Source organism: Pseudopodoces humilis, chromosome 10 (genome assembly GCF_049639895.1).
Source record: "Pseudopodoces humilis isolate 2021_Gansu_Grassland_sample_001 chromosome 10, ASM4963989v1, whole genome shotgun sequence".
Classification (NCBI taxonomy): domain Eukaryota; kingdom Metazoa; phylum Chordata; class Aves; order Passeriformes; family Paridae; genus Pseudopodoces; species Pseudopodoces humilis.
The window spans coordinates 23614724-23635950 of NC_142209.1; the positions used below are offsets into that span (position 1 = coordinate 23614724).

Sequence of the window (21227 nt, forward strand, 5' to 3'; positions counted from 1 at the left end):
GGCCAATCAGAGCGCGCCTCGGGGAAACCAACCGCCAGCGCGCGCGCAGGGGGTTTAAAAATGCCAGGGGGCGGGAGCGCGCAGGCGCAGTGCGGCGATGCGGCGGCGTTGCCATGGCAGCGGGGCCGCCGCCGCTGGGCCGAGACGGGCCAGGCCAAGCCAGGCCGGAACGGGCTGTGGCGGGGCGAACAATAAACCGATACGCCCGGGCCCGCTGGAGCGCCGCGCCGGTCTCGGCCTTCCCCAGCCGGGGCCCGGGACCGTGAGTCCCAGCAGAGCCGCCGCTGGCAGCCCCGCGCACACATGCCCGCCCCGCCCCGCCCGGGACCCGGAAGCACTTTCCCTCCGCGGGGACAGCGCGGGGGCAGCGGTGCCACAGTCACAGCCCCGGTCACAGTCCCGGCCTCGGCTCCGCCACTCCCGCCCGCCCTTCGGCCGCCCCACGGCCGCCGCCCCGCCGCCGCTGTCCTGCTGCTGCAACGCCGCCGCCTCCTTCTCCTCATGAAGCCCGTCGTCGTCTTCGTCCTCGGCGGGCCCGGGGCGGGCAAGGGGACGCAGTGCGCTCGCATCGTGGAGGTGAGGTGGAAGGGGTGCGGGACTGCGCGGTCTTGGCGCCTGGGAGTTGTAGGATCCCCCTGTGGGGTCCGTGACTCTCTTTGGGGTGGATTCTTGGGGGTCGTGTCCTGCTCTGCTCGGTGGAGGGACCTTTCGATCTGGTCTCTTGTCGAGCCTCCATCCATTCCTCACCCCTTCGAGGCGATAAATATAAAATAACTGACCCACATCTCCCCTTTAGTGGGTGAAGTGGTGGGGCAGCCCCCACTGCATCCCCTCCGTTCCCCTTCCAGCCCCTGTCAGGCCGCCTAGCCTTTTCCCTTCTCCTGCCTTTTCCCTCAGCCCTGCGGGATCACAGTCTGCCGGTGGGTCTGCCTGCGCCGGCGGCCACCCTGGGGACACCACTGGGACTTTTTACATCCCCTTGTGGTCTGGAGGCTGCTCCAGTTTCGGCCGGGAGCTCCGCTGCGCCTTGGCAGGACAGCGGCCCTGGGGAGGCTGCCGGCTGCCCGGGCGGTGCTGCCTTGCCAGGCCAGTCCCGCAGCCCATCCCGAGTGGCTGGCTCCGTACACGTCTGCACGGCCACGTAGGTGGCTGCGGAGCTGCCACCCGCATGCTCAGGCAGCTGGAATTGTGGCCTGGCAGAGGAGGTGAGGTGTCTGATAGCCATTGGGAATACCTGCACTCCAAATGGATCAAGGTCCATGTCTCCTGAGGCCTGTCCCATAAATGTTACAGCTGGTACAGCGGACATTGCAGTGTGTTGGCTTTTTGACCCAGTGCCATCTCAGCAAGTTGTGGAAGTAATATGTTAAAAATAGAAAGAAATTCTGTTTTCTGTGACACAACATGATAGAGGTCAAAGGATCTGCTGATCCCATACATCATTCATCTTGTTCTTTCTTTTAAGGAGCCTAAGACTGACAGTATAATTTGACTCAACTTTTAGTTATATTATCAAATTTTCATTTTTCCAAGTACATTTTTTCCAGTCTTTTGAGACAACACATATCCAAGAAAGAACAGTGGATGATACGTGCTGTAGTACTGTCCTTTTAAACACCAAAAACCGCAGGGGTGATTACACTGTATCCAAGGTGGATAATTGTGGAAGTAGTTAGGGCCGAATGCTTCCAAATGTGTGTACATTGGATTTGAAACAATTCTTTTATCCTTCTTTTTTCTTTTTTCTTTTTTTTTTTTTACTGAGCTGTTGTATGTACTTTTCTTATTAAAAGCCATTTAGGATCAAAGCTTATCCATACCTTCACTGAAAGAAATGGCTAAGAACTGTGTTGATGTTGATGCCCATGTTCCTCAAACTTTTGGTGGGAAAGAACTCCAAAACTCCTGGAACAGACAGGTTGTGTGTCCTCTCTTCTGGTGGTACCCTGGGAGTGCTGTTACAGTTTATCCACGCTGCTGTTACAACCCAGACCTCAGTGCTGTATAACTAAGTTAAGTGAATTTGGTCCAGACTAAAAAATGCCGTTATGACTTTAGTTCTGAAGGATTTAAACCTCAAATTACAGACTCGCATTCAAACCAGCATATTCATTAAATTAAATTGTGGGATGGAAGGTTCACAGTGCTCATAAAGCCTTTTTGGTAAGGTCAAAAGTAGCAAACAAATGAGCTTAAACTATAGGGGAACCTTGGTAGTCTGTCATTAAGGTTTTCAGCAAACCATTAGTGTGGCCTCAGGGCTGAAGTACCTTGTGTGGCTGCTGGCCTGTGTTTAGGAAGACAAATGCCTATGGCTGGATAGGCTGATATAATTGGATAAAGACCACTTTATTAGGAGGAGTTCTAATGAGCCATTGCTACTCAAATCGTATTTCCAGCTAGAAAGGAAAACAGAATAACCTTGCTTGTGCAGTATTTATTTTCTTCCCTAAGCCTGGAAAGGGAAATCCAAATTCATATAAATGTAAATTTGCTTTAATTCTGCTAATCCTGTTCACCACATGGAAAGAAGTTTATTGAAGTCAGTGAGCTGACAGTAGAAAGCCCTCAGACCTGTTGAATGCAAAGGACAACCTACCTTCCTGCTGGCTCAGACATCTCCATGAGAGTCACTGGCTAAACTGGGAGGCAGAGAGGGTCTGAGGTAGTTTAAAGAACAGTTGGACTGATGCAAGTGTGCTGGAAAACTTTAGAAAAAGGGCATGTGAACAGGGAAGTGTGGGGGAAACACAGCAGAAGTACTGGAGAGCAGCAGCTTTTCTAAGCACAAATCCTCAATGTGGCCCCTGGCAGCCCTCAGAGAGCCCTGCTGCAGGTGAGTGAGCAGCCAGTGTACAGTCAATGCTGTCTTTAGGTTGAAAGTGTATTTTTATTTGTATTTTAAACCCTGTTGGCAGTTTGCCACAGGGAAAAGGGGGCTGTAGTTGAGTAATAATAAACCTCATTCATCCTTGTTGTAAATGGATGGAATAATATTAGTTTACATTTGGAATGAATCTGACCCAGTATCTTGCTGTAGAGCTGAAGGTTGTGCTGAACAAAAAGTCAGTATGAGCTATAAATATGTCTTGGTTGCTATTCATACTGGAGATTTGGGACAGAGCACATCACATGTGGAGGAAATCTCATCTGGCTGAGGTGAGCATTTGTATGAATTTAGCATCAAAACATTTTTATTAAAAACCAAGGGCGTCTGTGTTTTGTAAAGGGGATATTATGTACTTACTACCTGGGAATGATTTCTCAAAGAAGTGCTGTAATTTTTTTGCTGACTGTGCTTTACATTCCCAAAAAAGGGAGATGAGTATCCCATGTTGTGGGTGAAATACGTATTTGTTAAGTACTAGCCTAAATCATAACTGCTCAATGTGTGTGTGCTGGAGTCCTTGAGTGTGGAGAAGGCATGTATTCATGCCAAATTTGGACACAAATGGAGAAATGACTTGAGGAAAGAAGACCTAATAACAAGTGGAAATGGGTATTGACACAATGTAAGAAAGGGAGCAGTGGGTAAGTGATTAGGATTCTTTATCTCCACAGATAAGGGTGGATGAGACAGCTGAACCAGGCTGGTTTTCTCTGATACAGAGGGAAGACTCGACTCCTGTGTGTTCCACAGACACAGAATTGTCAGGGAAATGCAAATGCAGCAGAACTGCTGCTGTTCTGGAGCAATTCCTCCTATTTAGAGAGGGATGAAGCAGAATTCCCTCTTAAGTTCTTATCCTCTCCCTTCCAGCTCTGCAGATTAACTCCTGAAACCTTCCACAGCTTTGTTAGGTAGAGCTTGCCATCATCTGGGACTGTTACGTAGTTGTCATGTGAGGGAGAATATTTGAGCTATAGCTGAATGATGTCATTTGAATGCAGGTTTTTGCAATAACCTTCATGCTTTCCACAGTGTATCTTCTGTGACTTTGAGATAATGAAATGTGTTTTATTGCTGACTTCTGAACTTTGCGTATAAAATCATTATGGTAAAGTCAAGGGAAAGAGAAATGCATTCTGCAAATCTGCACAAAATATGCTTTCTTGTACTTAAATTTTAAATCCTTATAACCTCTGCCTGAGGTGAAAAGCTCTTTGGTTGGTGGGAAGAATAATAACTAAATTGTTTGTCTTTATTCCAAGAAAGATTTGAGTTGTACTTTTTTATCAGTTTGTTTTGGCAAGGTGATCTGTAGAGATTTGGGATGCAAGACATTTCTCTCTGTGTACCTAAAATATAATTCACCTCCACCACATCCCTATCCTGTATGTTTGTGGTTAAATCTAATATTAATTCCACAAAGTGGGATGCTGAGCCTTCTCGTTTTTATAAGAGCATAAGTTAATATCCAAATGGAAAAAGCTGTTAAGTTGCTTTGGGATATATGATAAGGAGATTTCCTAGGGTGAAGGGAACAATGCAAAGAAGAATTCATTGTATCAGAAATGCTCCTCTAAAAGTAGCGGAGGATTTAGGTTTTGCTGTCATGTGTTAATTGTCTTCTAGAAGTCTGCTGAGATATAGTGTTAACTTCTTTGAAATAAAAACAGGGTTTAAATTGTTTGTCTTAAACTCAGCTTCTGAAATCTCTTTAATGAGTGTCATGTATTAGTATTCTACTTAGCCTTAAGTTCCTATAGTTGATTTTTAGAATATAAATTTATATTTCTGAACTTTGGAGCTTTTTATTAAAAAACATGGTGAGTGTTTAAATCTACCCCTTGAGGATTCATCCCTGAACATTTCCATTTTGTAGAACACTAGGCATTAAATTTTGGGCTTTCCTGAACATACTGGGTGCCTTGTATTGAGTCAATGCTCCTGAAGCACCCTGGGTACTCTGTTTGCCCCCCCCTCTCCCTTGGAAATGCTGTCAGTGGAATCTCCATTGAGTGTTTTGCTGTTGTGGGGTTTTGTTTGTTTTTATTTCCCAGAGATAAGAATGTTTTTCAAACTAAGAAAATGTCTTCAATTGTTAAAATTTGAATAAGCAGACAGAAGGTCTATTACTGCATTATAGTCTGTACCCCAAAGTTTTAATTCCGGGACAGACAAAAGCTTTCTAGGTTAAAAAAACCCCAAAGGCTGCAGGCTTTGCACAGTTCTATTTTTATTTTAAGTAGTTCTTGAATGGTGTATGTAGCACATTTTGCTTGTTTATTAAGGCTGTTCAAGAAAAGACAGGTCAGAACTAGGGCAATAAAAGTTTTTACTTTACTTGTTTTAATCTTAAGCCCTATGACTTTCATTTTCAAACTAACAATGATAAGCCAAGATAGGAGTCAAGGTCAAAGCAGTAATTTGTGTTTCTCTTGCTTCTTGGCTTCTGCTCCCTTAAGGAAGTCTCAAGCTGTGTGTTTAGTGGGGAGATGTGTAGCAGGACAGCCAGGGCTGAATCAGAAATAAACCTCGTGCCCCTCGGAAGGGGCTGTGGAAGGAGTCCCAACTTCAGCTGCCACACACCTCTGGTCCTTCCTGACACCTCTGGTCCTTCCTGACACCTCTGATCTTTCCTGACACCTCTGATCCTTCCTGACACCTCTGATCCTTCCTGACACCTCTGATCTTTCCTGACTGCCCAAGACTGCTGGGGCAGACTCTGCCTGGTTCTAGCATGACACAGATGTGACTCATGGAGTTCCAGTTCTGTGCATCTGTTTATTGTATTTACTGAAAACAAAGCGTGTTCTGTCTGCAGAGTGAAAGTTGCAAATCCGGGCTGACAGAAGGAAGCTGGAAGGGCTGGAGGACAGGGGAGGGAAGGGTATCCCAGGAAGGCTTCAGTCTTGGGGTGGAATTGGGGATGTGGAGCACTCAGCTTTTGTGTCCTGCAGTGTGGGGACTGCCTGACCAGGCAGAGGCAAACAGCAAGTGGTATTCTGATCTGTTCTATCTGCTGCTGCTGTGATGGAAATGATGGAAACTTGAGCTCGCCTTTCTATTGCACTGGGAATTTTTTAAAAATTATTTTTATGTTTTATTTTTTTAAAGTGAAAGAGGAGGATGTCTCAAGTGGTGCTGAAGACAGCACTTTTTTGTTCATTGTTGAGTTTTGTAAGTTATATTTGGAGACCCATACTTCAAAATAATGGTTTTAAAAATAATGAGAATTTGTGTAATAAGTAGATATGGTGCTCACACTACTCTTGCCAGTTTTAATCAAGGTGTTTGGGGCACAAAATTTTCTTTTATTTTAGGTGAGAGACACCTTCAGCAATAGTCCTGAATTGGAGCAAATCTTCACAGCACCAAGGGCTTGCACTACTTGTGTAATAATGAGAACTTGTGTAATAGTAACTTACAGATTTAATATTTTTTTTCTTCTAGATCACACCACTCTGACAGCATAGCAGAAAACGTTATCTCTGAAATGCATTTTAGAATAGTTAATTCTATATTTTCTTTTTTATTCTCTGTAATACCAAAATCTCTCTAGATTTTAGCTGCCTGGAATCCAAGTATTTGGAAATATGTTTTTACCTAATTTTTTTTTCAAGTCATCCTTTCAGACTGACATTATGTGTCTAGTAAGAGCTGGGGAAAATGCCTTTTTCATTGTTTGACAATCACAGTTCTGCTTCCTTTTTGATTGCAGAGGAGAAGGATTAGGTGGGAATGGCATCGAGTCACATTCTGGGGATTGCATCAGGATGTGCTTGGCACTGCTGGAAAGTCCTGCTGCCACAAGGCAGAACTGTCAAGACCTGAGAGTGTTTCAGCCCGTGTTTTACGCAGTTGTATCACAGTCTCTTCTGCGAGCCCTTCGCACTGCGATGATTTGCTCCAGTTTGGGATACTTGCTAGGGGTTGTATGATCTAAAATGAAAGAAAACTTTATGCCCTGAGCACCTTGATGAAAATTGGCAAGGGTAGGGTGAGCACCACGTCTCTGAAGCCTTCTGTGTGTGGAGCAGCAGCCAAGCCGTTCTCCCCCCTTGTTTGCATTGTTTAAACCCACATGTTTTCTTTGGCTCTTGGCTCAGTACAGTTAACAAATAGATGTTTTGCCCCTGAAGGAGAGGTTTGTTTTTCTTATTGCCTGGTTAAGCATTCTGAGGGTTAGTCTTGAAAATAATTTATTATTATCTCAGACAAGTCTATTTGTACAACAGCAGTTTAAAACACTTCTGTCTTTTACTATCCAGTTCAGCTGTTAAAAACTACTTTAGTTCGCTGTTGCAAAAGATGGAGAATTCCAAAAATCGGCTGACTTGATTTCGTTTTCATGCATGAAAAGGGAAATGCCAAGGAAAATTAAATGGTTTGGTAATCCTCTAAAACCTAAGGGATTATATTTTTCTCCAGTTTTTTCCTTTGTAGAAACCTGATGTTAGAAAAAATCCTTATTCTATAACTTTAGCAAGAAGAACTACATGTTAATTTAGCATTCAGCAGAATAATGTTACTTGCTTATAAGGAACAATTTATTCTGGTTTATGACTTCTTTAGGTTATAAATATTTAGATTTGCAATTAGTTAGGCATATCCAAATGCAATGTACATTAAAGCAAGAGTACAGTGAGCTTACAGAGGATGTCTGTGAAGCTTTTCCTTCACACTTACTTACAGCAAAATCTTGCTTCTGTTTTTTGCCAACTGTGTACAGTTTTGGAGATTTAGGTAATTATATCCCTTCTTAAATTATGACTATGGCAGAACTAACTTTCCATGCTTTTGTGGGTGAAATTGGAAAGCAACTGCAACGTTTTAAAGTCACTTAGTGGGTTGTGTAATATTTCTGTTGTACTTGGTTCAGTAGCCAAGTTTTTAAATCCTATGTTCACAGCCTCACCAAGTGTGTAGTCACATTATTATGCCTCTCAGACACCTTGTTTGAGATTTGCTTTGGATGTTGCTGCAGCCAAACTGATAACCCTGAGGATTTTTGCTGCAGCTTTTGTTTCGTGTAAAAATTTTCAGATGAGAATGTATGTGTGTGCTGTGTTTTGGATGTATAGCTAGCTTAGGTAATCACCAAGGAGATGTCTTTATTGCCTGTTTTGATGGACTTATATTTGGTCTGGGAGCACAGTGCACTTTGTTAGTTTTCTTGCAGTGTTAAATGAGCTGAGAAAATTATTATTTTGAGCTGTGAAATTTCCTTTGTAACAATGCACTTCTCTTTGGTAGCTATATATTTGTGGGCTTGCACTAGGTATCTATTTACAGTGATAATTGCCTGAGAAATTCACATGTAGTAAATACTTCCATCAGTATTTTTCATAAGTCACTGTTTTAGCTGTAGTTTGAGGTGAAAGAGCAATGATGTGTGCTGTTTTCCTGCACACTGCTATCAGATTGATAGATTGAACCTGATCTCTCTGCTCTCTCTGTTTACGTGGTGTGACAGAGGGTGGCACCAGTGTAGCTATTTATCTTCATCTACCACGTCATCCTTAGGAGAAGTCACTGGTTCTCCCTCTGTGTTCATCCCAGAGAAGGAGGTAACAGGGGCAAGAGGACTGTTTGTGCAGCTGCTGTGTTATAGGTGATTTCACCGAGCCAGGGGAGGAAGTTGGTGCCTGAACCACAACTTGAACACAGGGATTTCTGACTTATCCTGTGCTTGGGACATTCCTCCAGCTCCAAAGGACCTGCAATCACCCTATGTGTTTTCCTTAAGTAGGTAATTAAACAAAATTCTTGTTTTGCCTTGTTTTCAAACATAACAAAATTGCTTTTGAAAACTACGCAAATACCTAACCAAAGCCCTGTTGAGCATTTTACCCAAAGATGTCCAGTTCTGGGCCCTTTGCCTCAAAAAGACATAGAGGTGCTGGAGTGTGTCCAGAGAAGGGTAATGGAGCTGGTGAAGGGTCTGGAGAGTAGGTCCTGTGAGCAGCATCTGAGGGAGATGGGGGTGTTTAGCCTGAAGAAAAGGAGGCTAAGGGGAAACCTTGTCATTCTCAACTCCCTGAAAGGAGTTTGTACTAAGAGTCAGCCTCTTCTCCCAGGCAACCAGCAACAGGACAAGAGGAAATGGTCTCAAGGTGCACCAGGAGAGGTTCAGGTTGCACATCTGTAAGAATTTCCTCACTGAAATGGTTGTCAGACACTGGAATAGGCTGCCCATGGAGGTGGCAGAGTCACCTTTTGTGGAAGCATTCAAGAAACAGCTGCATGTGGCCCTTAAAGCTTTGGTTGAGTTGTCACAATGGTGTTTGGTCAAAGGCTGGAGTTGATGATTTTGGAGGTCTTTTCCATCCTTAGTGACTCTGATTTTTACTGTGTGTGTTGTGTGCAGAGTGTGCTCTATTGTCAGATTGCACACTGAAGATGGAGCAGATCCATCACTAGCAAGATGCTGTTCCCTGGGTTTTTCTGTTGCAATGCAGGCATAAATAGGGCTGACACTGTTGGCTGATGTTAGGTTTGCACAAATGCTCTGACTGAAGGGAGCCTGTGTTTGTTTTGCCTGTTGCAGAAGTACGGATACACACACCTTTCTGCCGGTGACCTTCTCCGGGATGAGCGGAAAAGGCCGGGCTCCCAGTATGGAGAACTCATTGAGAACTACATTAAGGAGGGGGAGATTGTGCCGGTTGAAATAACAATCAGCTTGCTGAAGAGGGTAAGGAAAGGGCTATTTCTTTGCAGGGTCACTCCTGCAGACTAAGCAACAAAGCAATGGCTGAGTTCTGACGGAACTGCCTTTCCTGCAGTGTGAGTGCTATGAATGGGCAGACGCGGAGCTGCTTCTCTCACAATCACTTGTGTTTCTGACTGCTGGAGAGCTGATGGCCTCTCATAGCTGGGGATCTGTGAAAATGGATTCTTTTTATTTTCCTTTATTTTTTAGCAGCTCTTGGAAAATCGGTAAAACGGTATTTCTTATTTCCCTGCACTAGCTTTTGGACCTCTTGGTCCATTCAGTCATATATGATTGGAGGTTAGAGGTCTTAAAGGCACTAAGATTTGTAAGGTTTATCAAAATAGGTAGGTAAAGGAGAAAAGCACCTACTGATGCTCTTGTGAAAGGAAAAGCTTCACCCTCTACTAGATGTCCATGAAAACAATGGGAGTATCTCTTTTAAGTCAAAAAAAGGCTGCTGTTCATGGCAAATAAATTTATCTGGAGCTTTTCCCTTTGAATTAACTCTAGATCTGGGATATTCTGATGTCTTATTGTGTAAAGACACTTCCCAGTATTTGTAGAAAATAAGCTTTAAAGCTGGGATTTATTACGAGATTTGTTTGTTATGAGATTTTTGAGCTTTGTGAAATAATTAATTCAATTTGAACAATAGCTGTGTTGGTGCATCAGTGAATTAACCAGCACGCATTGAAAGTGAAACAAAAGCACATTTTGTAAATCTGCAATAATCCTAAAATAAATGCTTCTCAACTTACCATGTCAACATCTTGGGGGTAAATTAAGAAGTAGATAAATCAGTGTATGTGCAGAAGATTGTGAATTGAATTATCTTTTATCAGGCTATGGATCAAACAATGGCTGCCAATTCCCAGAAGAACAAGTTTTTGATTGATGGATTTCCCAGGAATGAAGATAATCTTCAAGGCTGGAATAAGACTATGGATGGAAAAGCGGATGTTTCCTTTGTTCTCTTTTTTGATTGTGACAATGAGGTAATGAAGTGTGTAATTCTCTAACTTCCTTTCTTGCAATATTGTGGGAATCATTCAAGAAGAACAATTAAACTCTGACAGGGAGAATGGACTAATGTAAGAGTACAAGGAAGACTTGGCCTGGGTGTTTGAAGGTTTTTTTGGCAACTTGTTTTCTCAGATGAAAAGCTGCCTGTTTATTGAAATAGACAGCTAATAACACTTGATATAATCATATGTGAATAAATGATATTGAGGAAGTACTCCAAGCAATTGCATTCTTAAAGAAAATTTATCAAAATTTTAAATACATTTTACAAAATTATTTGGTTACAATATTACTCTTAATAATTTGTTGTTTACTCTTAGTATGAATAAAACATTTACTCTTCGTAATTTGTTGTTTAGTCCAAAATGAACTTGGTACAATGTCTGCTTTAATTCTGAAGTACAGCAGCAATCTTTATTTTCATAGTTATGAGCTGTGCTGTAGGATAGTCAGTAATCAACATTTTATTCAGCAAGTCATTAAATTACAAGGGCATTTTGACAGTGATGCATTACATTCATTTACCAAGTGCCATGATGTGCTTTTAATTTGTCAGTGCCCTTGAGCATAAAAAACTGTTATGAGTATCCCAGCACCTTAAGCTGACTTTTTTCCTTTTACCCCTTTCCCCAGCTTCCTGAGATTTTGTTATGTTTGTATTTTACTTTTTGCAATCATTTTGTCATCTTAAAGTGCACATGAGGGATTATTAATTTTCTCTTAAAACCTTAAGTAAGACTAAATTGATTTTTTTCACTTGGTGGGGCATTAATTTTTGTTATTCTGATTGTTTTACTAGATCTAAAAATGCACAATGCCTGAATGATTTTTACTATGACTGTACTGTGTAGGAAAAAATAAATTTTAACCATTGTCCTCTTGCATGAGTAGGATAAATGTATTCATGGAGCATACATGTGTCAGCTTTGCTTATTTAACTAAAAGTTTAAAAAACTTAGTTCATTGGGACACTTTTCTAGCTATGGTTAGTTCTTAATTTTTCACTTAGATTTTGAAGTCTTCATTGTAGCAGTGTCAGATAAGAACATTTTAATTGACAATAACTTAGTATTGTCAGTTTGCCTTACAAAATTATTGAGAGAACATCCAGTGACTTTCCTTTAGAGCAGACATGTATTAATAGTCCCATTTGACATGCTGCTTTTCAGAAAGCCTGAACACATCCTCAAAAATTAGGTAGTAATTATTTTTTAATGTCTCAGGTCAGGGTTCCAGTAAAATCACAGAGCTTGATGCTGCTTTTACTTTCTCTGACCCCAATCCCATTTTCATAAACTGGATTGTAAACCATTGTCCTTCTTCTCTAGAAGAAACTAACTTGTGTGAGTCCTGGTTGCATCCACCAGATCTGGAGGGTGTTTTATGTGCCAGGCCAATTTAGATTTCCAGGATTTTTGTTTGTTTCTGCTCTCAGGGTGGCAGCTTGTGTTCCTGGCTGTCGTCATCCTTTTGATGTTTTTCTGTAGATATGTATCGGCCGCTGTCTTGAAAGAGGCAAGAGCAGTGGTAGGAGTGATGATAACCGGGAGAGCCTGGAGAAGAGGTACTGTCTTCAAAACTTTTCAGTTCCCTTCTCTTTAATTTTACTATGTAATATGGATTTTTTTTCTCCCTGTGCTTTCTCTTAGAATTCATACATATCTGCAGTCTACTAAGCCTATCATAGATTTGTATGAGAGAATGGGAAAAGTCAGAAAAGTGGATGCCTCTAAATCTGTTGATGAAGTAAGTATATATGCCAAAAACCCATGAGGATGACATGGGGTGGCAGGATGCATATTTTTGGCCTTCTTCCGAGATGTGTGTGTGTGATTAGCCTGCTAATTAAGCACTGATGTTACTCAGGGCTGTTGTGGAAATCCTGATTTGACTCTTGAAGGACTGACTGAGTAAGATGTAAATAACTTGAGGAAATTGATTTGTTCTGCTCAAGTGTGAGCTGGACTAAACACATTTCCAATGTTTCTGTGTTTAACAGGGTCTCATTTTTCTTTTTCATTTTCATGAGCTTTTGTTCTTCTGAAGTAGTGTTACTCTTCTGTCTGCTTCCCAAAATTGATGCCAATTTCACTGTTAATGAATTACTGTGAATGTTCTAAAAAAATCCTATATATTTTTAAGAGTACTGTCAAATACTGTTTATGTTGATTTAACTTGGAGTAACTGTTTGATAAACTCTTCATAAAATTCTTCTTTATCTTTTTAGGTTTTTGAAAAAGTTGTACAAATTTTCGACAAAGAAGGCTAATTCCCAGCTTGAAACTTCATTTAAACTTGTGCTTGAATCTTGCTTGAATAGCTGCTATTGCAGTCCACTCTTTGTAATTATTTTAAAAGATTTTTTTATTTTTTTTCACATATCTAATGATGATTGGTAAAACAGTTGATTAGAAATGGATCTGTTTTATAAATAGGAAATCATTTCTTGTGGCTATAGTATACAAGTTTCGGGGTTCTCCATTAGTGCAAGTTCAGTTACTCACTTGGCAGAATCACAGTTAATACATCTTCCTAAAGAAACTGTTTATTTTGTCACAGTTCTGTGCCTGTCATGGGCAGTCTTTCTTCTTCCCTATTGCTGTACACCTACTTTCTTTTTAAGGCTCCACTGAACAGCAGCATTAAGAAATGAAGGACCCATATACCTTTTGTTTTTTTGGATGCTTGGACCAAATTTAGCAGGTTGTTTTTTTTCAAAGTATAATTTTGCCCAAAATTCCCTTATATCCCCACATCTGAATTCTCTAAGTCAAGCTGCAGTTAGTGTGAGAATCTGTTTTAGCAGTTCTCAAAAAACTATTTAATATGCTCTTCAAGAACAGACATATAAATACTTTATGGAAAGTGGTGCTTCCTTATGACTGTGGATGTAAAACTGTCTTGCAATTTCTTGGATGACATGGCCCTGGATATTTCCTTGTTTTCATTTACAAAAGATTAGGAAAGTCAGTTTAGTACTTCAATACTCATTTATCTTAAATGATAGTTATGTTATTAATTACAGCATGGTCTTCACAAGATGGCAAAGCTCTTACATAGTGTACAGTAAGCAAAATCTTCTGACAGTTCTGTCTTTTGTAACAAGTGGGTTTTTCTTTATTGTTATTGAAATACTGTGTTATCAAATGCTTTAAGGTTTGTTACCTGGGGAAATATTTTTATGGTTAAAAGAGTGAATATGTTTCCCTAAAAATGTGTAATTTTAATAGCTGTTTGTTTGAGAAGTTTGTAAGTTATTGCACTTTTGTTACGATGTGGTCAGCTGAGGGGAAGATAATTGTAAAAAAAAGTTTCATTCCCTGAAACAGAGTCCTGCTTCTCCATGTTCTCTTGAATAAGCCAAGTGCAGTCAGCAGGAGGAGCTGGGGTGAGCAGGGAGCTGGTTGAAACAACCTGGTTGAAATGTTTGCACAGATGTGGTGCAATTTTGTCTTTTAACTGTCCCCTGTATAGTATGCATAGGTCTGGGGGAGGCCCAACCATGCATTCCTTTCATGCCCTGGGCTTCCACTGATGGCCTGAAGATGAGAGTTTTAACTGATTTCAGTGCTAGAGTGGTTGTTCCTACATTAACTGATGCTCTAATTGGTTTGTGACATGCTAATTACATAGAATTGCAATTTGGAAATCTTGACACTCAGCTTTTCTTTAGTCATGACTTTATTTAGGAAAAGGTTTAAATTAAGCTTAGCTTTTGATTAGTCAGCTGAGTTGGTCCTTATCCTGCAGTCAGATTTGTATTTTCAGGAATTCTCATCTTGCTGAGGTTGTTGAGGCTCCTGGACTGGGGAATAAATGAGTTCAGAAACGAGGGTAAACTGCAGTAGCTTTTCCAGGTCTGATAGGAGTTCAGGCAATGGCCTGGCCACAAAGAGCTGCTTCCTGCTGCAGAATATGTGGACCATGACTGCTTTTGTTAGTGTGGGAGGCCAATGCTCTCACTTTATGAATTTCTCCTTAAAAAAAAGGAAACCTGGAATTTAACTCTTACTGTATAAGTATGCTGACATGGATAGGATCCAGCAAAACTGCATGTTTTAATATGAAGTTTAGAATCAGGGTTTTTCAAAAAATACTTCCAGCTGGATTCTTTAATCCAATTAGAGAGATTTAATTAACTCTTGCTTCGACGTTATTGGTTTTTACAAGCTCTGTTCAGAATTTTCTCTCATCATATACTTTTCTGTGTATTTAAGTGCTGAAACAAAAAAACAAAAACCTCTGAAGCAAGTTTTAGAAAAACACCCAACAGTGTTTTGGCAATATTGAATTTGGAGTGGATTGTAATGTGTCTGTGCAAGGACTAGAGTTTTTGTCATTTTATTTATTGAAGATGCCATTAAATGTGTTACCACTTCTTTCAAGATGGACTTACGATTGAAATAAAAATTAAAGGCAATATGCCAATGTGTTGTGTTCATTTAGCAGCAAAACTGTATAAAGAATTTGAGGAGATCCAATAAACTTTGTTCTGTGGCTTAATGAGTGCTTGCCTTACAGTTACCTGTCACAAGGGATATTTTTCATATATATACATCTATATAAAGCGAGTATTTATTCGAGTTAAATACTTCACATGGTCACATGCATAGGTATGTGTATAAAAGTTCAGTTTTCACCATCAGAACTGAAGTCCTGAAGATCCTTTTAGGCACAGGAGAAGATCAGGCCATTGCCTGTGGAACTGGTACCTTTCTTGATTATATAGGTTTATCAAATATATCAAATGACTGTATTCATATAGTTGTGCAGTGATAATTCATTTGGCACATTTGTGAAAGAAAAGTGACTCGGAGTGGCCTAGGAAACACAAACCTATTGTGCACCTGCTGTTGGGGAGACATTTTTGGTCTGGATTTCTCATGATTCTTTGCTCAATCAGCAGCTGATCTCCTGACTGCCATTCTGCTGGCTCTGCAGCACATGCCTACATGCTGTACTCCAGGCTGTTCTTAAAGGAGATTGGCACAGCATAATATTCTCTATAAAAGAAACTGAGAGGCTGCCGGGCTCATTTTAAAATAACCCATTTTATGTAAAGGTCTGTTACAAGAGGTTTTGTCACATGTAGCTTCCCATTAAACAACTTATTGAACTTAGAATCATTTGGGTTGGAAAAGACCTCTAAAATAGGTCATTGAGTCCATCCCTTCCAACTTGAAACTTTACACTGGAAGGATTTGCAGAGCTGCCTGAAAGGGGTGGGGAAAAGCAGGGGATTTTTCAGTACCCTTCTGCTGGTAAATCTGCAGAGAATAAACTTTTGCTGAAACCTCACCCTGTAGCATCTCCTCAGGGATGGACTGAAAGGGGCAAAGCTGCCCATCAGATTTGCACCTTTTGGACAGAGATTTTGAGTTAAGTCTCCCACTTTAGGAGCAAGCAGAGAAGACCATAAGCATGCACTTGAGGAGTGCCTCAGTGTAAGATACCCCCCACTAGGAGCAATTTGTCCTTAATAAGAAGAGCCAGCTCATGAGGGAGTTCTGAGGTCTCATGGAAAATCCTGTGTCTTACAACAGTGGGGACATCTGTGTGCTGCTGCCCAGGCTGAACTGGGAGAAGGGGAGAGTTAAATGGAAAAAATGCTCAGTTCAGACCGGAGCTGCCAGCTGTTGTTACCGGTTGGCAGTTTCTGGCTGCCAGCATTTAGGAAAGTTGCAGCTTAGGGGATTACTTCCCTCCTCTGGTGTGAGGCACAGTACCAGTTCAGTCCCTGTTGTGGCACAGATGTCTCTGAAGGCTGCGATCTGTGACAGCTCTGCTGGCCTTCTGCTCTGGGGAGCAACAGTTGGCTCCTTGGCACAAGCAGGTTATTTCTTCAAGCCGTGGTGCAGCAGGATTTGGGGAGCCGGGGCTGTGCCCTTGTCGCAGTCCAAACATCCCAGGGTTAATGGCTGATAATGAAAACTGCGAGAAATATGAAGAGGATTTGCCTGATCAGGTAACAAAGGAGACAAAACATTAGATAATATAAAAATATTAATATGTGGTTTCATATAGCAGCAGTGTGTACACTCTTATGATCTGCAGACCTTTATAAGCCTTCCAGTGGAGATAGGGGAGCACAGAAGAATTTAATCTTGGATCTCTCTGCTATTTTTCATGGATTGCTTAGCTTAAGATGGTGGATTTCAGCCTGTGTATTTGTAGAGTATTTCTGTTGGTAACAATAGGTGTCTTTATTGGGTCTTCTAATCTGCTCAGCTGAGGTATGCTCTATCCTCTTTGCTCTCTGCCTTTTAATGCCTTTTCCTTACCTTTCTGAATTGCAGATGCTCTTTGGGATAGGGAAGGGGGTGCTCTTGCCAATTTCTATGTGCCTTACTAAATAAAGAAAACCTTTAAACCTTCATCTGGAGAAATCTGAACCTGTTTCTGACATGAACTTGGTACATAAGCTGTTAAAAAACTGACATAAAGCACATTGGGGGTTTTTTTGTTGTTTTTTTTTTTTTTCCAGCTACAGGAAATCTGTGTAGTACCTCTGCTCTTTTCTCCTTTGTGAGTCAGATGAGCTGTGTCTGCCTTGCTTCAGCACACTGCTTAGCAGCAGTTGCATGAGAAAACCTCCTCAGTCACGAGATGTTAAACCAGCAGTGACCAGTTGTGCGTCAATGGAGGCAAGTGAGATAGTTGAAGAAGGGAGAGAAGATGCTTAGAGAAGCTCAGTCAATTCTGCTTCACTTGTAAGACTTCAGCTTTGGATAAATACCTGTTCTACAGGGCAGCAATGCTTGTGGGGTCCAGCTATTTCATGATTGTGCTGTATAGAAATTAATGCAAAAGCACTCCCTGCCTACAAGTTCCTCATTTCCCCTCTGAGTCTTCCACCTTTAATGCCAGGGGTTGTGGAGACAGGAAATTTTCTTTAGGATAGCACTGTGGAAACTAAACTGGGCAGAATGAAGGCAACATGAGCCTTGCATGTGAAGTGTGAGATGCACAGTGTATTTTACTGTGGGCAGCAATGCCAGGCAGTTTCTTCATCCTGGCTTATAACTGCGTTCAGACAGCAAAGCAGAAATTTTCTCTTTCCCCTCAAATGTTTGGCAGAAAGCTTGCTTTTGTCTAAAATGCTTCTTAAGCACTGTGTGAACCCTTCAGTCTTAAACCAAATACCAGTTTGAGTTGTGCTTTTTCGATCCAATTTACAAATAGGAGGGTTTGGTTTAGTTTCTTGTAATAATTGCTGCAGTGAGACAACTCTTGGAAAATAAAAGGCACCATCCCAAAAGATATTATCTGCTTTACTCTGGAGGGCTTTTTAGCACAATGCTGTTTCTGTGTGGTAAGAAATGGCACAGATTGCTGTGTGACTACCAAAGTGTGATGGGCTGGGTATGGTACATGAAAGTGGTATCTTGGACAACTTCTGTTCTCAGCATGCACTTCTATTTAGTGCCAAAAGGTATAAAAAGGGATTTGGGGATAGAATTAGATTGAGTTTTAGGATTAAAGCCTAATCTATGGTGGAGGTCTTCAAGACTACCAGGATCTATGAGGGTGTATGGAGGATGTAATATCTCGTGGTCCTCTCCTGACTGAGCAGAGGGCAACTCTTTAGGCTTCTGCTCAGAGCGTTACTACTGTTGTCCTCTTAAACAAGGCCAGCTGAGTTGCCAGCCATGCTGACCAGGTATGCTGAGTTCTGTAGTGTGTTCTAATTCAAATACCTCTGTTCTGTCTGAGTACCCCCTTCAGCTTCATTTGGATGTGATGGAAATCATCAGGGAGAGGGAGGACTGGCACAGTTAAAGCTGCTGCTCCACCTCATGTTCCGCACACAAATTTTTATGAGAGTGAGATACTTTCTGGGAGCTGTAGTGGTTTCCTTACTTCCATTTTCCCTTCCAGGCCATGCATGCTGGATGCACAAGAGTTTCCAAGGTGTGACAGTATCTCCATACCCCAAGAGGGGAGGTGGTAGCTGGGCCATCAAGGAAGCCCTTTGGGCAGAGAAGACAACAATAGCATGAAACATCCTGGGTGCATTTTTCAAATGAAAGTATAATCAGGAACCATTTTTTTGCTGTGTAATCAAAATGTTTGTGGAAAAGAAACAGAGATGATTTCACCGTGTTCTTTCTAATTTAAAATTTTCTGTGGAAAGAAAGTGCTTTGACCACTTCCTTGCAACAGCAAGAGCAGGGCTTTAAGTGCTGCTGCTGAAGCAAGCATTGCTTTTGGCTTACTGTGTGTGAGTCCTTGTGAAGCTTCCCTGGGCTCTTGGATGCTGCTCTTGCCAGCCAGAGCAGATTGCTTCCAGCAATAAACATCCCACAAAATTATGTATGTTCTTTAAGAAAAGTACCAAGATTTCCTGCTAATTGCAAAAATACATAATGGATGCTTTCAGCATCTGTTATTTATTCTCTAACCAGCCTTCATCCAAAAGTAACCTTTAAACAAACATTAAGATTGAGAAGTGTAACTGTTTCAATGTGCCACACATTTCTATTCCCTCCAGTTTAATGATGTTTGAAACGAGTGCCTAGAGTTGACTTCTAGTAAGAAGGAGGAATTGTTTATATCTCCAGCTCGAAGACGTTCACAACGTGAAGAAGGTGGTGCTTGGTGCCAGAGATGATGGATATCTCTGCTCTTTTTTGGGAAGCAAAGCCCAGCAGAGAGGATTTTGCTCACACGACAGTTGCTTCGATGCACCACAAGGAGGGGTGCAAGGCTCGCGGAGAGCAGGATGCAGCTTGGAAGTTGCATCCATGGGATGCACAAGTGTGCTCGTGTGTTGAAAGACCTGATTTTTAGTTTAAAAGCCTGAATGTTTTTAACTGTGTAACTTAAAAAAAAAAAAATTACTTATAAATAATTAGATTTTTTATGAGTTCTTTGTTGCACTGAGATGAATCTGCTGTGTTGGTAACTTGACAACAACTTGCTGCCTTTTTTTTTTTTTTGTCATTTTATTTATATCTAATGAGGACAAGTAGCTAGATAGGGACAACATAATTATTTTGGCTGTTCTGTGCAACTACATTCGTGACAGCATGGAGCAAAAGGTAACTTTCTGAGATAATCTTGAGTGAGAGTTTGCCACTAGTGAAGTAGTTTGATACCTGGTACCACAGCAGAGAAGTATTCCTGGTGTCTCTCCATCCCAGAGTGCCTCAAAAGTAAGGTCTACACTGGGATGGCAGAGAGGACACTAAAAGTGAAGCTGCTGGGAAGAGCTGAGTGGTAATCACCTGATTCCCTTCCACAGGAAAATTTTAGAGAGAAAAGACGGTAGGAGCACAGTCAAAACCTTGTTTTGACTGTTGATAGATGTTTTTTGTCAAAATCTTCTAGTTGCTCTTCTATCCTAATATTCCTTCCCAATGACTCTGATGAAAAAGCATGGATTAATTTACTCCTCAGGCATGGCTGTGCAGATGCTACCTGGGTATCCTTCAGCAGTAACAAGCCTATGCTTTCCCAAAAGAACCTCAGGGTAGGGGAATGGGAAGAGACAGAATGGAGTTGGCATCTTGGCTGGTGCTGGGCAGAAATGAGAAGGGTGGAGGTGCCAGCATGGTTAGACTTTGTTTTGACAACATTTTGTGCTGGGACATGGCCAGTAACTCTGACCGTGGGGCATGGGCAGGACTGGGACCAGCAGCCACCCCCCGGTAGGCTCAGCATCTCTGCTATCCCAGTGACATCTGGGTCTTGTGACACTTCCCAGACAGCAGAAATGCACTGCTGGGGGCTCAGCACTAAGGATTTGTAGCCCGTTTGCATCAGAGCTATTCCTCTTTTCCTCTAATTATCTATTCCTCTATTCCCCTCTGCTTAGATGTGTTCCCATTTCCTAAGCAGCCTGTATGACAGATGGGGAAATCAATGTACAAAGCCACTCTCAGATTTGGCAGAAGTACATCATACATGTCTGGCCAAAGGAGAAATAGCCTGTGCAAAGAGCAACTGCTCAAATTTGACCAAATGGGCTCCTAGCTCACCACAGTTAACAGGACAAGGCCCCTTCAGAAGGGCAGGCTTACTGGGGTTTAGGAGAATTCACTGCACCTCTTCAAAGAACTGGGAACCATTGGCCTTCAAAGTTAGTCCTGGTGTTTAAGTCAAGATAGTGATTTTGCTGTTTTTCCAAAGGACTGAGAGGAGAGGGGCTTTTTCCTGGGAAATTCATCAATGCAATTTCTAGAGCACCTGCTGATGCTGGTAGAAAAGTGCCTCAAGAAGAATTTATCATAATTGTTGTGGGCAGTCTCAGAACTAAAACTAGCTTGGATGTCCAGTCATCCTTGAAGGATGTGATATCTGTCAGCAGTCATCTCCAGCCTGCTAAAGTCCATCTGCACTGCAGAATAAAAGAGTAGATAATTTTGTTTCAGATGACATGTGTTTTTAAAAGTTAAAAACATCCGTTAATGAGAAGGAAAAGGCACAAGTGACATTAGCATTAATAATAATAATTGAAAGTCATAGCCTTAATTTCGAAAATTAGGGGAAAATGATGCATCCATTAACTGACACTGTGATAGAGACGGCTCTGGGGAAGGAAGATTTTGGGTCTCTTTGGGAGAGCGGGTAGGTTTCTGCTGTCTGAGTAGGGACAGGGTC

The 21227-nt window shown here is 41.6% G+C and overlaps 1 protein-coding gene across 1 annotated transcript; it reads left to right on the forward strand.

The window, feature by feature from the left end:
• Positions 1-257: 257 nt before the first annotated feature.
• Positions 258-15131, forward strand: CMPK1 (cytidine/uridine monophosphate kinase 1). Its single transcript, XM_005521135.3, has 6 exons — positions 258-576; positions 9435-9581; positions 10445-10597; positions 12113-12189; positions 12275-12371; positions 12853-15131. The coding sequence occupies exons 1-6, from the start codon at positions 304-306 to the stop codon at positions 12892-12894; spliced, it is 789 nt and encodes a 262-aa protein (XP_005521192.1). The 5' UTR covers positions 258-303; the 3' UTR covers positions 12895-15131.
• Positions 15132-21227: the final 6096 nt, after the last annotated feature.